Genomic DNA, 16,889 nt, shown 5'->3' on the forward strand with positions numbered 1-16,889 from the left:
AGTACATCGTGAGAAATGCTGGGCTGGAAGAAGCACAAGCTGGAATCAAGATTGCTGGGAGAAATATCAATAACCTCAGATATGTACATGACACCACCCTAATGGCAGAAAGTGAAGAGGAACTAAAAAGCCTCTTGATAAAAGTGAAAGAGGAGAGTGAAAAAGTTGGCTTAAAGCTCAACATTCAGAAAATGAAGATCATGGCATCCGGTCCCGTCACTTCATGGGAAATAGATAGGCAAACAGTGGAAACAGTGTCAGACTTTATTTTGGGGGCTCCAAAATCACTGCAGATGGTGATTGCAGGCATGAAATTAAAAGACGCTTACTCCTTGGAAGGAAAGTTATGACCAACCTAGACACCATATTTAAAAGCATAGACATTACTTTGCCAACAAAGGTCCATCTAGTCAAGGCTATGGTTTTTCCAGTGGTCATGTATGGATATGAGAGTTGGACTGTGAAGAAAGCTGAGTGCCAAGAAATTGATGCTCTTGAACTGTGGTATTGGAGAAGACTCTTGAGAGTCCCTTGGACTGCAAGGAGATCCAACTAGTCCATCCTAAAGGAGATCAGTCCTGGGTGTTCATTGGAAGGACTGATGCTAAAGCTGTAGCTCCAATACTTTGGCCACCTCATGCAAAGAGTTGACTCATTGGAAAAGACCATGATGCTGGGAGGGATTGAGGGCAAGAAGAGAAGGGGATGACAGAGGATGAGATGGCTGGATGGCATCACTGACTCGATGTACATGAGTCTAGGTGAACTCCGGGAGTTGGTGATAGACAGGGAGGCCTGGCGTGCTGCAATTCATGGGGTCGCAAAGAGTCAGACACGGTTGAGTGACTGAACTGAACTGACTGAACCAGTGTGTGCATGTGAGACCTCTGAGGATCAGAGATGGGGGTGGATAGAGGAAGTTTCACCCTCCTACAGGCTTTGACCTTTATGAAAATCTCTGGTGTTCAAAAGGAAGATCAAGGAAACCCTGAGCAAGAGTCTCACAGGGTGCGGGCTGGAGGGGGTCTAGCAGCCCTGTCAAAACACTACCCACATCCATTTCCCCTGCCTCTAGGTAAGGAGCAATGTTTTAACCTACAATGGGAGAAGAAACAAAAATCATTATCAAGAGCACTGGGGAAACACGTTGCCACTAGGGAAGGAAACAGGAAGGAAAAAAAAATCATCCTTGAGGCAGAGTCAGCAAAAAGTACCAGGCCAACACTATAGCTGGATGGAAGATAAGATTAAGCAATTCTGAAGGCCATACCCACAAGATCAAGGATACCACACCTGTCTAAGGCTTAATCCGAACACTAGAGATCTCCTCTCTCCCAACTGCCCACCACTAATAAGAACCTAGCAACACACTGAAATCAAACTAAGAGAGTAATAAAAAAGAGATTCTCTCTGAGGAAATCAAAAAAAGAGAAATCAAAGCCAAAGATGAGATACTGGACATAAAAATTTTTTAGTAACCATGGAAATAACCAATATCAAAGTCAGACAATTCTTGACTAATAAAAACTCCTCTAATAGTAAGGTTTAATACTATCTTTAAAAGTGTTCATCTCAAATATAACAATACTTATCTCAATGTTTACTCTTATTCAAAATGTCAAACTTTAACAAAAATTAAGAAGCATACAGATAAGTAAGAAATGACACATTTCCAAAACACCAAGCTATGACACAGATGTCAGAAGTATCAGACAGTTTACTTAAAATAACTATGAAAGATACATTAAATAATTTAATGGAAAATTTTATAGAAAGCATGCAAGATCAGATAGGAGATTTCAGTAGAGATTGAAACACTATGAAGTAATCAAATGGAAATGTTGAAACTAAAACCAAAACAAACAAAAACTATTAAAAAAAAAAAGTAATACAGATGAAGTTTTCCTCCAATGGGCTCATAAAGAGGCCTGACATGGCTAAGAAAAGAATCAATGACTTGAAATTAGGTCAAAAGAAATTTACCTAGCCAGAATCACAAAGAGAAAAATATGTCCAAGAAGAATGAATCCAAGAGTTACAGAACAATTTCAAACAGTGTTCATAAGGGTGATAGAAACCTCAGAAAGAGCAGAGGAACAGGAATGAGCAGAAGAAACACTGGAAAATAAAGTGACTGAGAATTTAAAAATCAATGACAAACAAAAAAACAGATTCAAGAAGCTGATAGAAAACAAAGCAGAATAATACAAATAACAACCAAAAAAAAAATGCATTTAGTGTTTAAATCACTGAAGTGAAAGGAAAAGAGAAAACATTGAAATTACTAAAAAAAAAAAAATGGCACAGTGTCTACAGAGAGACAAGAACAAGTCTATAGCAGCCTTCTCATAAGAAACCATGAAAGCAAAAAGAATACAGAATGCCATCTTTGGAACGCTGGAAAAAAACTGCCAGTCCAGAATTCTACAACCATCAAAATAAAAAGATAAGCCAATTTAGGATATAATCAGAAATCAATGAAACTGAAAACAGAAAAGGACCAAAGAAAAATTAAGTCAAAAGCTGGTCCCTTAAAGTGACTGATAAAACTGTTAAGCCTGCAGCCAGAAAGACCAAAATGAAGAACAGACACAATCAATGTCTGGAGTGAATAAGGGCATATCATAGAGATCCTGAATATATAAAAAGATAACAAGAAAATGTCATAGACGATGCACGTTAACTCAACAAGTTGAAAAAATCTAAGATGGACAAAGTTCCTTGAAAGATACAAACTACAAAAAGTCACAAAATGGTGAGAGGGGAAAATCCTAGTCCTACCTTCCTTAGATTACTGTCTGTGCACTCTAAAGCCAGACTTCAAAGGCACATGCCTTCCAGAAAAGTACCTTGCTCTCTCAGTGCCTTCATTTTCCACATATAAAAGGGCGAAAATGGCTGTACTTACTGCAAAGAGCTATGAAATTTAAATGACTAGTATATGTAAATTGCTCAGAACAGTATCTGCTACATGATGAAAGTACACCTGCTGATTATTTTTATAAAAGTGAAAATAAACACAGTAAAATAAAAACACATTTGCAGAATATATCCATATATGTGTGTATGCACACATTCACTACATGTATGAATACACATGCAATAGATATATGTATGTATTTGTGTGTGTATTCATACATGTAGTAAATGTATTTTAAAAAGTTAAGGAATAATATTGTAAAAGTTTAGGACAGAATTTAGCTGACAGGGGTTGGGGACAGAAGAATGGGATTTTTAAACATCAGAAGGTTCAACAGTCTTGAGAATGGTATACCTTGGCTTCTATTGTAAGATGTTGGTTTTATTATGCTTCATAATTTATGTACACACACACACACACATATATATATATATATCTTACCCAGATTTGTATATATCAGATACTTCATAACAAAAATATCAGAGTAAGAAATAATCTACAATCTCATTTTTAAAAAACATAATAAAGATGCAATTACAGGGTAGAGCTCAACATACATGTGTGCATGTGCTTTCATAGGTTCGTGTGAATATTTAGAAAAGTGGGTAAGTCCACACACCAAAATAGTATTAGGACTGAAGTAAGAGAGACAGGTCTCCTTGTAATAAATGTATTACTTTTCTAAACCAAAAATTTTGGAAGAGAGACAGAGACCAGGGGAGGCGTGGGAATGGGCAGGGGAGAGAAAGAGAACGAGAACTGACCAAATCTAAGACTTGGTCCCTACACTTCCAAACCATCTAAACAGTCTGGGTATTTCTCTCCAAAGGAATGCTCAAGTACATAATTACATTACAAGTTTCTTTGGGTCAACTGGAGGAGAACTATCTTTGGAATATCCACAAAAATATAACAAGTACAGTGTAGTTTAACCTACAGTCCAAAAAGCTCTATTTTTCAGGCTTCAAGAAAAGCAGACATTTCCTAGGTCTTTCAACAATAAGAGTGATAGGGCTGAGCTTTAAAGCCAGTTGACAGCAAACTGTGATATGACACTGCACTGAAAAACAAACTGTAATCATGCTGTCAGAATTCTAGAATTTTCTGGGAATAGTTTTTATAAGTATAAAACCATTGCATTAATATGATTTTATCCTTACCTGGAAACAGCTACATTTTTGACATCTATTTTCCATTATGAAAGTGAGTAAAATAAAATATCACTTCCAGTTAAAGGATTACAAATTCATGTACATTCTATACACTGCAATACAAACTGCAAGACCTCTCCTGGTTTCTTACAGAAGAACAACTTTCACATTTCAATTTCCAAGTCAAAGGGGTAACAAACTACAAATCAGTAAGTTAAATGCCTCTTTTTTGAACTCTCAGAGTTTTAATATCAAATGTAAAATATACATAATGTATATCTTTTCATTATATTATGTGCTTTAAGAGAGCAATAAAAATAAAATCTGATTATATTTTCAGTATTGGATGCCTTTACACTTGGCGCATTTCACTGATTTGTATCAACTGCTCAACTTCTCAGAATTTCTGTTACCTACGCAGATTCCTTTCTATATTCTAGTACTACAGTCAGGCAGAGATTAAGTCTGCTTTTCACATCTCCCACAAAGCTCATTAGCACAATGGCATCCACCAAGTAGTCACTAGCTAAGAGCTGAATAATTCACTTTGAAGACACATCACCTAACCTATAAAGTGGAGTAGCTCTTTAAACTTTGAGCTATTTTAGAATCAAGTTAATTTAAGTTAAATTCAAACATAATCCATATTGTCTGGTCAGGATTTTAGTCAGAATGAAATATAAGATAAGAAATATAAAATCATAACTACTAATAAAGTCTCAAGTTATCCCTATTTGGGGTTATATAAAGCAAACAAGACCAGAGTTTTAAATCTAGAGCTCAAAGTACTCATTTGTATTTTTAACAAAAGCAAGAATCATACTTGTTTCTTCATACATACTTTGTTAACAAAAGTATAACAGGTAACCAAAATGATTTTATGAAGTTCATAATAAAAGGAACATTTTTTGAAATATGAATGCTTAGAGAATTCCCAGTTTAATCATTCATTATGTCTCTATCTCAAATTAAGATCTATGAAAAATGGTCACACTATCTACATTTTTAGATTCTAACTCCAAGAACAAATCAGTGTGCTACTAGATAAATGTATATGAGCTAAAAATATTGTTTTTGTTCTAAGTTCATTTCATATATATCATTTTTAATTATGACAACTGAAACAGAGTCCTACCTGAAATGATTTTTCCTTTAGGCCCATGCCACTGGAATGATGGGTCTACCAGTTCAGAATTCCGCAGCCGCTGGGTTACACATAACACATGTGGACTCTTTTGATGGAGCATAACATATACTTTCACTGAAAATACAATATTAAAATGTCCCAATAATATCTTATGTTCATTCATGTTCTATAATGGCTTACATTTTTGTAGTCTGGGCAACTTGTGTTCAGAAGTTTTCTTTGGATTATTGCTATTGCTTGGTAAGAATTAAATTTAACTGCATTCCAGTAACTAGCTTTCAAAAATATACACTTATTTTATTTGTGTGTATGGGTATATCTTAATCTTAGCATAAATTATTGGCCTTTTTATTCAGAGTTCATGTATACTTATTGCACTTTCAGAAAACTATTTTAATTACAAAGTATTAAGATAATTCTATATCACAACTTATTTTGCCAAGATACCAAACCTGAAAGAAACTGACATGATAAATTTGTTTAGATCATAGGAATGGTACATTATCCACAGTGATCTAACACAACATACTGAATTTTAGAATTGTAATGTGATTAAAAAATTGACAAATATGTGCTTTGATTGATTTTAATTACCAAGCATTTTCTCAATTTGCTTTAAAATTTAAACAATACTGTTCATTAAACAAGCAAAAATAGTATTGTCTAGGAGATACAAAAGGAACACAGTGAAGATTCAGTTATTTTGAATTTACTCATAAGGAAGATTTTAGAAAAGCTTCTAGCAACTCCTCAGTAATTTCATAGCAATACTTCACTGATCAACCATATACTAAGATTTCTGTGATCCAGTAAGATAAAAATTGTTGATGAGAATTAAAATTCTCCTTGACTTTGTACAGAGACTCTCTCTAAACTTTTACCATACAGCATCGTGTGTATTGAATGCCACTTTTAGATAGCTACTCTTGCTTAGGTTAAGAAAGTTCTCCTCTATTCTTCGTAGTATGTTTTCCTGGGACACTTACACCTATATTCGTAAGTGTAATGTGCATAATTTTCTTACATTATCCTTTGTCTTTTCCAATTTGTACAAAATTTGTGATTTAGTATTTAGCATTATTGTTATTATTTAGCATTATTAAGTTAGGCATCTAAGATTATAATAGACACATAAAAAGAATTAGGCAGATTTTTCCTATTAATGTTCCCTGAAAGAATATGTAAAGTGTTCTTGTCCCTGGAAACTGTATAGTCTGGTACTTACTTTTGGCAAGGAAGGAAACAGCAAAACAAACTTTTTATTACCAATCAGGAAAATTTAATTATTAGTTTACTAAGTACTTTAATCAAGTCTGTTTTAGAATCTTATATTTTGATAGTTATTTATTACAAGATTATTATATAAAATTATTCAGAATATTAAGCTATGATATTTAAATTTCACCATATCTTAATTTATTCATAATATTTTTATACATGAGTTATTCTTTCATGATACAAGGCAGCTTTAAGTTTCATTCCACTTCTTCTCTGGTCTTAATTTTTCCTCTTATTTTCTACTTACCTCAGTTTAAATGTTTCTTCTTTTTTCTACTTTTAATAAATGCTTCTAGTATTAAAGTGTCACTCCTCAGCACAAGTTACTGGCCCTTTTGTAAGGACACTATTTGAGTGGGATTTGGGCTTACCCTGATGACTTCATTTTAACTTGATTACTTCTATAAAAATTTTGTCTCCAAATAAGTTCATTTTCTAGGAAACTGAGGATTAGGACTTAAACATATGACTTTACAGAGAAGCATAATTTAGCCCGCCATACTGAGACTCAATTGTTTTTCTTAACTGAAATATTAATTCATTTTAAGGATGCATGTGAGCATATCCTATAAAAGAAAGTAATAAAAAGGGAAGGTAGTTACATATGACTGTTTTATAACTCAGGTTTAAAAACTATAGATTTAAAACAAAAGCTGCAATAAAAGTTGTAATATCAGTGAAAATGGCAGATTAAGGAACCCCAAAATCACCCCCTTCATAAATGTAATATGAAAAATAAAATGTGGCACATACTTTTAGAATCAACATTTTTAGAACTCTAGAAATTAATCAAAGACTTGCAGCAACCCAGGAAAAATGTATTTTAAAAAACCAACTGAATTGTGTGGTCATGTATGGATGTGAGAGTTGGATTGTTAAGAAGGCTGAGCGCCGAAGAATTGATGCTTTTGAACTGTGGTGTTGGAGAAGACTCTTGAGAGTCCCTTGGACTGCAAGGAGATCCAACCAGTCCATTCTAAAGATCAGCCCTGGGATTTCTTTGGAAGGAATGATGCTAAAGCTTAAACTCCAGTACTTTGGCCACCTCATGCAAAGAGTTGACTCATTGGAAAAGACCATGATGCTGGGAGGGATTGGGGACAGGAGGAGAAGGGGACGACAGAGGACGAGATGGCTGGATGGCATCACTGACTCGATGGACGTGAGTCTGAGTGAACTCCAGGAGTTGGTGATGGACAGGGCGGCCTGGCGTGCTGCAATTCACGGGGTCACAAAGAGTCGGACACGACTGAGCGACTAAACTGAACTGAATTTGAGCATTCTTTGGCATTGCCTTTCTTTGGGATTGGAATGAAAACTGACCTTTTCCAGTCCTGTGGCCACTGCTGAGTTTTCCAAATTTGCTGGCGTATTGAGTGCAGCATTTTCACAGCATCATCTTTCAGGATTTGAAGTAGCTCAACTGGAATTCCATCACCTCCACTAGCTTTGTTTGTAGTGATGCTTTCTAAGGCCCACTTGACTTCACATTCCAGGATGGCTGGCTCTAGGTCAGTGATCACACCATCATGATTATCTGGGTCATGAAGATCTTTTTGTACAGTTCTTGTGTGTATTCTTGCCACCTCTTCTTAATATCTTCTGCTTCATTAAGGTCCATACCATTTCTGTCCTTTATCGAGCCCATCTTTGCATGAAATCTTCCCTTGGTATCTCTAATTTTCTTGAAGAGATCTCTAGTCTTTCCCATTCTGTTGTTTTCCTCTATTTCTTTGTATTGATCACTGAGGAAGGCTTACTTATCTCTCCTTGCCATTCTTTGGAACTCTGCATTCAGATTCTTTATCTTTCCTTTTCTCCTTTGCTTTTTGCTTCCCTTCTTTTCACAGCTATTTGTAAGGCCTCCTCAGACAGCCATTTTGCTTTTTTGCATTTCTTTTCCATGGAGATGGTCTTGATCCCTGTCTCCTGTACAATGTCAGGAACCTCTATCCATAGTTCATCAGGTACTCTATCAGATCTAGTCCCTTAAATCTATTTCTCACTTCCACTGTATAATCATAAGGGATTTGATTTAGCTCATACCTGACCTAATTTAGAGCACACCCACTGTAAAAAAGGCTTTCCCCACAAAGAATCTGTTTAAAAACAACTACAGGCTACTTAACTTTGTAAATGCCTGAAGCAGTGGGAACATCTGAGGTAAACATCATTCTAACCAAAACCTTACAAGGAAAAGCTGGGTATGACATGTCTATGGGAGCTTTGAGAAGTTTGATCACATTCCTAGGAAAAAAGAAGGCCACAAGCATGCACAGAGTAGGGCACGTGGGCAAGACTGAGAGTGCTCAGTAAGAATCAGATGCCTTAAAGTTCTCACCTCTGGCTGAAACTGAGTCTCTGCAAAGCAGAAAGTGAAGGATACAACAGAGCTGTCGACTGTCTGGCTAAATGTTTAAGGTATGCCACAATAGGCACACAAAGATTCTCAGAAAATACTAGGAGACTAACTGGTTTGGGTGTTCAGTGTAATCTCTGTTGAACCATCTAATGAAGCAGAGACTTCAGTGACCACAGATGGCAAAGAATACAGAATTTAAAGCAAGTTCAGATAAGTCACTCAACAAATGCTAAAGGAATACCTCATTCTATTATACTCTGCTTTACTGTATCTAACAGATTTTACATTTTTTATCTTCAATGGTTTATAGCAACTCTGAGTTTCAAATGATGGCTAGCATTTTTAGCAATAAAGTATTTTCTTCTCTTTTTAAAAAGATTTTATTGTAGTATAATTGATTAACAGTGTTGTATTAGTTACAGGTGTACAAGCAAAGTGAATCATTTATACATATAACCACTCTTCAAAATTCCTTTCTCATATAGGCCATTACAGAGTATTGAGTAGAAGCAGGCTCTTATTTGGGGCTTCCCTGGTGGCTCAGTTGGTAAAGAATCTGCCTGCAATTCAGGAGACTCCAGTTCGATCCCTGGGTTGGGAAGATCCACTGAAGAAGGGATAGGCTACCCACTGCAGTATTCTGGCCTGGAGAATTCCCTGGACTGTATAGTCCATGGGGTCGCAAAGAGTCAGACAGGACTGAGCGACTTTCACTTCTGGCTTCCCTGGTGGCTCATATGGTAAAGCGTCTGCCTGCAACGCGGGAGACCCTGGTTCAATCCCTGGGTTGAGAAGATCCCCTGGAGAAGGAAATGGCAACCCACTCCAGTAGTCTTGCCTGGAAAATCCCATGGATGGAAGAGCCTGATAGGCTACAGTCCATGGGGTCACAAAGAGTTGGGCACGTCTGAGCCACTTCACTTTACTTTGGTGGCTCAGCGGGAAAGAATCAGCCTGCAGTGCAGGAGACCTGGGTTCATTCCCTGGGTCGGGAAGATCTCCTGGAGGAGGGCATGGCAACCCACTCCAGCATTCTTCCCTAGAGAGTCCCAGGGACAGAGAAGCCTGGTGGGCTATAGTCCATAGGATTGCAAAGAGTCAGACGCGACTGAGCACAGCACAGCAAAGGCTCTTACCAGTTATCTATTTTATACCTGTATGTGTGTGCACATTCAGCCATGTCCAAAGTGTTGCAACCCCATGGACTGCAGCCTGCCAGGGACCTCTGTCTGTGGAATTTTTATAGTCATGCCTATATGTCAATCCCAATCTCCCAATTTATACCTCCCGCCCTTATCCTCTGGTAACCATAAGTTTGTTTTCTACATCTGTGACTCTGCTTCTATTTCGTAAGTTCATCTGTACCCTTCTTTTGGTTCCGCATATAAGCAATATCAGATGATACTTGTATTTCTGTGTCTGACTTACTTTACTTACTTACTTTACTATGACAATCTGTAGGTCCATCCATGTTGCTGCAAACAGCATTTTTTATGGCTGAGTAATATTCCATTGTATATATGTACCACATTTTTTTAAATCCATTTCTCTTTTGATACACATTTAAGTTGCTTTCGTGTCCTGGCTATTGTAAATAGTGCTGCTATTTAACAGCAAAAAATACATGAACACTGAGGTGCACATATCTTTTCAAATTACTATTTTCTCCAGATATATGCCCAGGAGAAGGATAAAGTATTTATTATTTAAGGTACATATACTGGTTTTTTAACCAAATGCTATCGTACACTTAGCATACTATAGTATAGTGTAAATATAACTTTTATGTTCACTGGTAAACCAAAAAAATTCATGTGCTTTGCTTTATTGTGATACTCACTTTATTGTGATGACCTGTAACCAAACTTGCAATATCTGAGTATGCCTGTGCAACAAATAGCAACTACAAAAATACTAAGTAAGGAAGAAGAATCGGATTTCCAGAGTACTACATAATATTACCTATAAAAATCCAGTTTTCAACTAAAAATATGAGTCATGTAATAAACTAAGGAAACATAGTCATAGGCAGGAAAAAAAAGCAACCAACAGAAACTGTCTCTCAGGAAAGCCAAAGTCTGGAGCTACTGGAAAAAGACTTTAAATCAATTATTTTAAACATGACCAAAGAACATCATGGCTTTAAAAAGGTATGAAAATGTTGTCTCTCCAAATAGAAAATATCAATAACAGAATGGAAATTATCTTAAAAAGAGAAATTCTGGATTAAAACATACAATAGCAACTAAAAATTGACAATAAAGAATAAACAGCAGATCTGAGCAGACAGGAGAAAAAAGTCAGCAAATTTTAAGATATATCAGTGTGAGAGACACGAAATCTGAGAGATAGAACAATAAACTGATAAAAACAGTTTTCAGAGACCTTTGGGAAACCATCAAACATGTTAGTGTATATACATATGTATACACACATACACACACATATATATACACATACATATATAAAAGTCCCATGGAATAGTGGAGAGAAAAGGACAGAAATAACAGTACTTTCCCAAACTGATGAAAAACAATCCACACATCAAAGAAGCTCAATAAACTCAAACTAGCATAAATTAAATAGATCCACACCTTAGACACATCATAATCAACTGTGAAAATCCAAAAATAAAGAATCTTGAAAGCAGCAAGAGAGAAGCAACTCACTACATACATGTGACCCTCAACAAAAGCAGCTTATATTTCAACAGAAACCATAATGAAACAGCAAGTCTGAATAGACCTAAAACTTCCTTCAAGAAAAATTCCAGCACCAGTTGAATTCACTTCTGAATACTGCCAAACAAGTAAAGTAGAATGAATACTTCACAAACTTCCAAAAAAAAGAAGAGGAAGGAACACACCCAAAACACAACCCAACTCATTTTATGAGGCAATTATTGCTCTAAAACCAAAATCAGACAAAGATAAGAAAGCTACAGACCACTTTTCCTGAAAAATATGTACATAATAATCCTCAAAATACCAAACCCAGCAGCAGGAAAAAGTGTTATACATCCTAATCAACTCAGATTTATTCCAGAAATGCAAGGCTAGTTCAAACTACAGAAATCAATCAATGCAATACCTTATTATATCATTATAATGGACGAAAACCACATAATTATCATAGTATATGGATAAAAGCATCTGACTGAATCCAACACCCCTTCACAATAAAAACAGTAAGCAAACTGAGTGCATTCATGGGCACTCAGTAATGTCTGACTCTTTGTGACCCCATGGACTGTAGCCCGCCAGGCTCCTCTGTCTATGGAATTTTCCAGGCAAGAATACTGGAGAAGGTTGCCATTTTCTTCTCCTGGGGATCTTCTCAACACAGGGCCTGAACCAGTGGTGGGTTTTTACTAGCTGAGCCATTAAGAATAGTTCTCTTGCAACAGAAGAGAACTTTCTTAATTTGATCAAGGACATCTACAAAAATTTACTGCTAACACAGTACTTAATATTTAAAAAAAAAACCTTTCCCAGCCCTCCAAGTTCAGGAACAAAAGGTTATCTGTTAACAGCAATACTGAACTGGAAGTTCTACCTAAAACAACTGGCAAGGGGAAAAAAGGCATTCAGATTGTAAAGGAAGAAATAAAACTACATCAATTTGCAGGTCACATGATATTATATGCATAACATTTAAAAAAAAACTCCCCCTGCCTCCTGTTAAAAATAGACCTAATAAATGATTCAGCAAGATGAAGGATACCATATCAATTTGCAAATCTCAATTATATACAACTCTATACAACAGCACTGAGCAATCAAAACACTAAATTGAGAAAAACATCCTATTTACAGTAGCATCAAAAAAATGAATAAAATATTCAGGGATAAATTTAACAAAAGTAGCACAAGACATACACTGAAAATTGTAAAACATCACTGAGAGAAACTAAAGAATACCAAGGGCTTCCCTTGTGGCTCAGCTGGTAAAGAATTCGCCTGCAATGTAGGAGACCTGGGTTTGATCCCTGGGTTGGCAAGACCCCTGGAGAAGGGAAAGGCTACCCACTCCAGTATTCTGGCCTGGAGAATTCCATGAACAAAGACATTCCATGTTCATGAACTGGAAAACTATAGTGTTAAGGTGATAATACTCCCAAAATTGATCTACAGTTTCAATGAAATCCCTATTAAAATCCCAATGGGTTTTTTCCCCAAAACTTGATAAAGCTGATTCTAGAATAACATAGAATTTCAAGGGACCCGAAGGAACCAAATCAATCTTGATAAAGAGAAAACCTGCAGTACTCACACTTGATAATTTCAAAGCTTACTATAAAGCAACAGAAATTAAGACAGTATGTGTGGTACTGGCATAAAGACAGACGTAAAACCAAAGGAAAAAAATTCAGAGTCCACAAAAAAACATACATCTATGGCAAACTGTTCTTCAACAAGGGCACCAAGACATTCAATAAAGAAGGAAAAGTTTCTTAAAACCAATGGTGCTGGAACAAATGAATATCCACACACAAAAGAAAGAAATTTGACTTCTGCTGCATACCATATGCAAAATTCAATTAAAAATGGATCAAAGACCGAAATATAAGCACTAAAACTGTAAAATTCTTTTAAGGAAATGGAGGAATAACACTTTATGGCTGTTGATTTAGCAATTATTTCTGATACATGACTCCAGAAGCACTAGTACCAAAGAAAAAGTAGAAATCAGATTTTATCAAAGTTTAAAATGTGTACTTTAAAAAGCACTATTAAAAAGTGAAAACACAATCCACAGAACAGAAGAAAATATTTGATAATGCTCTACTATCCAGAACATATTTTAAAAAAACACTCTTCCATCTCAACAACATAATAAACAACCAAATTAAAAAATTGGCAAAGGACTTGAAAAGGCATTTCCGTAAAGAAGCTATCCAAGTGGTCAATAATCACATGAAGAGTGGTTCCACATTATTACTCAAATATGGAAATGCAAATAAAAACCACAATGAGACTCCACTTCATACACACTAGGATGGCTACAATTTTAAAATTTGGACAAAAATCAATGTTAATGTGGATGCTGGGAAATTTGAATCCTCATAAATTTCTGGTGTCAAAGTACCATAGTTCAGACTGTTTGAAAAATAGTTTGGAAGTTCTTCAAAATGTTAAACACAGAGTTACCATATGTCCCAGCAACTTTACTCCAGCGTACATACCCAAGAGAATTGAAAACATATGTTCATGTAGAAACTTGTCCAGAAATGTTCATAACAGCATTTTTCAAAACAGTCAAAAAGTGGAAACTTCCTAAATATCCATCAGTTGATGGATACACAATTGTAGTATATCCATTCAATGGAATATTATTCAGCCATAAATGAAATACTAACACATTATATAATATAAATGAACCTTGAAAACACTATTCTAAGTGAAAGAAGCCAGACACATCACACAGAGTGATTGCACTTAAATGCAATGTCCAGAATGGGCAAATTCATGGAGACAGAAAGTAGATTAGTGGTTTCCAGGGGCTGGAGTGTGACTATTTAATGGGTAATAGTGGGTTTTTTTTTTTTTACAGTGATGAAAATGTTGTGAAATTACATAGTGCTGATGATTTCACAATCTGGTCAATTTACTAAAAACTACTCATTGGATACTTTAAATAAGGAAGTTTAAAGCATGTGGATTTACCTCAATTTAAAAAATGCAAAAAAGTTATAGATGCTATACCTCATGTTACTACTGCAAAATCTCTTTAATCCAAAATCTTTATGATATATAGATCTCATTTTTAAAAAATTTTAGCATAAGAACTGCATATACCTAATATTATGTTTATTATACAAGCAAAAACACTGTAGGCCACTTTAATTAGATAACTTTTAGAAATAATTATTTTTGTACTTTTAAGCAGTTACAACAAACAAAATTGGACTATATGAATCTAACTCTGTGGAAATAACTTTAATCCATTTCCACAGAAGGAAAAGGGCCATAGGAGACAATATAGGGAACACTAGTTTTTGGCAAAAGATTGACAAAATTTAAAACAAATGCCACTTACTTTCTTACACTTACTGATAATCTAATAATACCTGGAATATTTGGTGATCCCACTATTTTCACTGAATCTTGGGGCAACTGAGCACTTCTTGGTAATCGATCCAAATATCCAACTATTAAAAAAAAAGAGAGAAATAATCAACAGTCTGGTTCACCAGAAATTTCAAAACATTCAAATAGTACACTGTCTTACAATATTTGATGTTTGTTTAAGGGAAGCCATAAGTCAACATCTGACATCTGGTACCTGTTCCAGTGCCAATGAAATTAACATACCTACCGCTTCCCCTATTTATCTCAGCTCCAACTTTTTCTACATCCACTTAGAATACTCTCATTTTTAAAAATCCAAATCCCCACCCTTCGAGATGCACATCATAAGTCCTTCCTCCCTCAAACCTTCTGTTTGCCTTCCTCATTCTTACCTCTTTAGTACATCATCTGCAACACTCACTCTACACTGTATCATAGTTCTTCATGCAGATATAATTTTCCTTATTTCATTATAAGCTCAAGAGTAGTATCAATGTTTGTGTCAACTTATCAAGAACTGGTATCTTTTGGCTGCCTTCATCCAATTCTGCCCACTCCCTTTCCTTTGGTAACCACAAATCTGATCTCTTTTTCCATGAGTTTGTTTTTGAAATATAATTACTCCACAACACTACACTAGTTCCTGTTATACACATAGTAATCTGGCGTTTGTATAGATTTAAAAATGATCACCATGGTAGGCCTAGTTATGATAAATCACCATACAAAGACATTACATACCATTGCCTATACTCCTCATGCTGTATATTTCAAACCTGTGACTCATTTATTTTGCAACTAGAATTTCATACCACTTAATCTCCCTCACCTATTTCTTTCCTCCCATCTGGCAAACACCTTTTGTTCTCCATCTGCAACTTTTTATGTTTTGATGTCTGTTCACTTGGGTTTTTTTTTTTTAGATTCCACACAGAAGTGAAATCATGCAGTGTTAGTCTTTCTCTGTCAGACTTATTTCACTTAGCATAATTCTGTCTAGGTCAAAATCCATGTTGCTCACAAATGGCAAGATTTCATCTTTTTTTTATGGCTGAGTAAGAGTTTACTGTATGTACATATATCTTCATTATCCATTCATCTGTTGATGGACTCTTATGTTGTTCCGATATTTTGGCTATTAAGTAACGCTGCAATGAACACAGGGGTTCATATACCTTTTCTAACTAGTGTTTTTGTTTTCTTCAGATAAACACCCAGGAGGGATACTGTTGGGTCATATGGTAGTTCTATTTTTAATTTTCTGTGGACCCTCCATACTGTTTTCCATGGTGGCTATATCAAATTTACATTTCTACAAAGAATGCACAGGATTCCCCTCTCCACATCCTCTCAAACACTTATTTATTGCCTTTCTGATCACAGCCATTCTGACAAGTGTGATGTGATGTCTCATTCTGTTTCTGACTTGCATTTCCCTGATGATTAGTGATGTTGAACATCTTTTCACATGGCATACTGGCTATCTGTATGTCTTCCTTGGAAAATGTCTATTAGATCCTCTGCCCTTTTCTCTTCATTTTTTGATGTTGCATTGTACAAGTTGCTTGTATATTCTAGATATTAATCCCTTATCATTTATATTCTTTGCAAACATCTTCTCCCATTCGGTAGGTGGTAGTTGAAAGGTGCAAATTTCCAGTTATAAGTAAGTGCTTGGGATGTAATATGCCATCAGTTCAGTTCAGTTCAGTTCAGTCACTCAGTCGTGTCCGACTCTTTGCGACCCCATGAATCGCAGCATGCCAGGCCTCCCTGTCCATCCCAGAGTTCACTCAGACTCATGTCCATCGAGTCAGTGATGCCATCCAGCCATCTCACCTTCTGTCGTCCCCTTCCCCTCCTGCCCCCAATCCCTCCCAGCATCAGAGTCTTTTCCAATGAGTCAACTCTTCACATGAGGTGGCCAAAGTACTGGAGTTTCAGCTGTAGCATCATTCCT

General features: G+C 35.9%; 1 protein-coding gene across 1 annotated transcript in view; it reads right to left on the bottom strand.

Moving 5' to 3' along the window:
- ZPBP (zona pellucida binding protein) overlaps positions 1-16,889 on the bottom strand; it is a 148,237-nt gene that overhangs the window by 129,497 nt on the left and 1,851 nt on the right. Inside the window, exons 2-3 of the mRNA XM_010831052.1 lie at positions 14,929-15,009; positions 5,207-5,332 (exon numbers count right to left, since the gene is read on the bottom strand). Coding sequence (XP_010829354.1) covers positions 5,207-5,332; positions 14,929-15,009 — 207 coding nt within the window. The remainder of the gene's footprint in view (positions 1-5,206; positions 5,333-14,928; positions 15,010-16,889) is intronic.

The sequence above is a fragment of the Bison bison genome, unplaced genomic scaffold (assembly GCF_000754665.1).
Source record: "Bison bison bison isolate TAMUID 2011002044 unplaced genomic scaffold, Bison_UMD1.0 scf7180017864522, whole genome shotgun sequence".
NCBI classification, from domain to species: domain Eukaryota; kingdom Metazoa; phylum Chordata; class Mammalia; order Artiodactyla; family Bovidae; genus Bison; species Bison bison.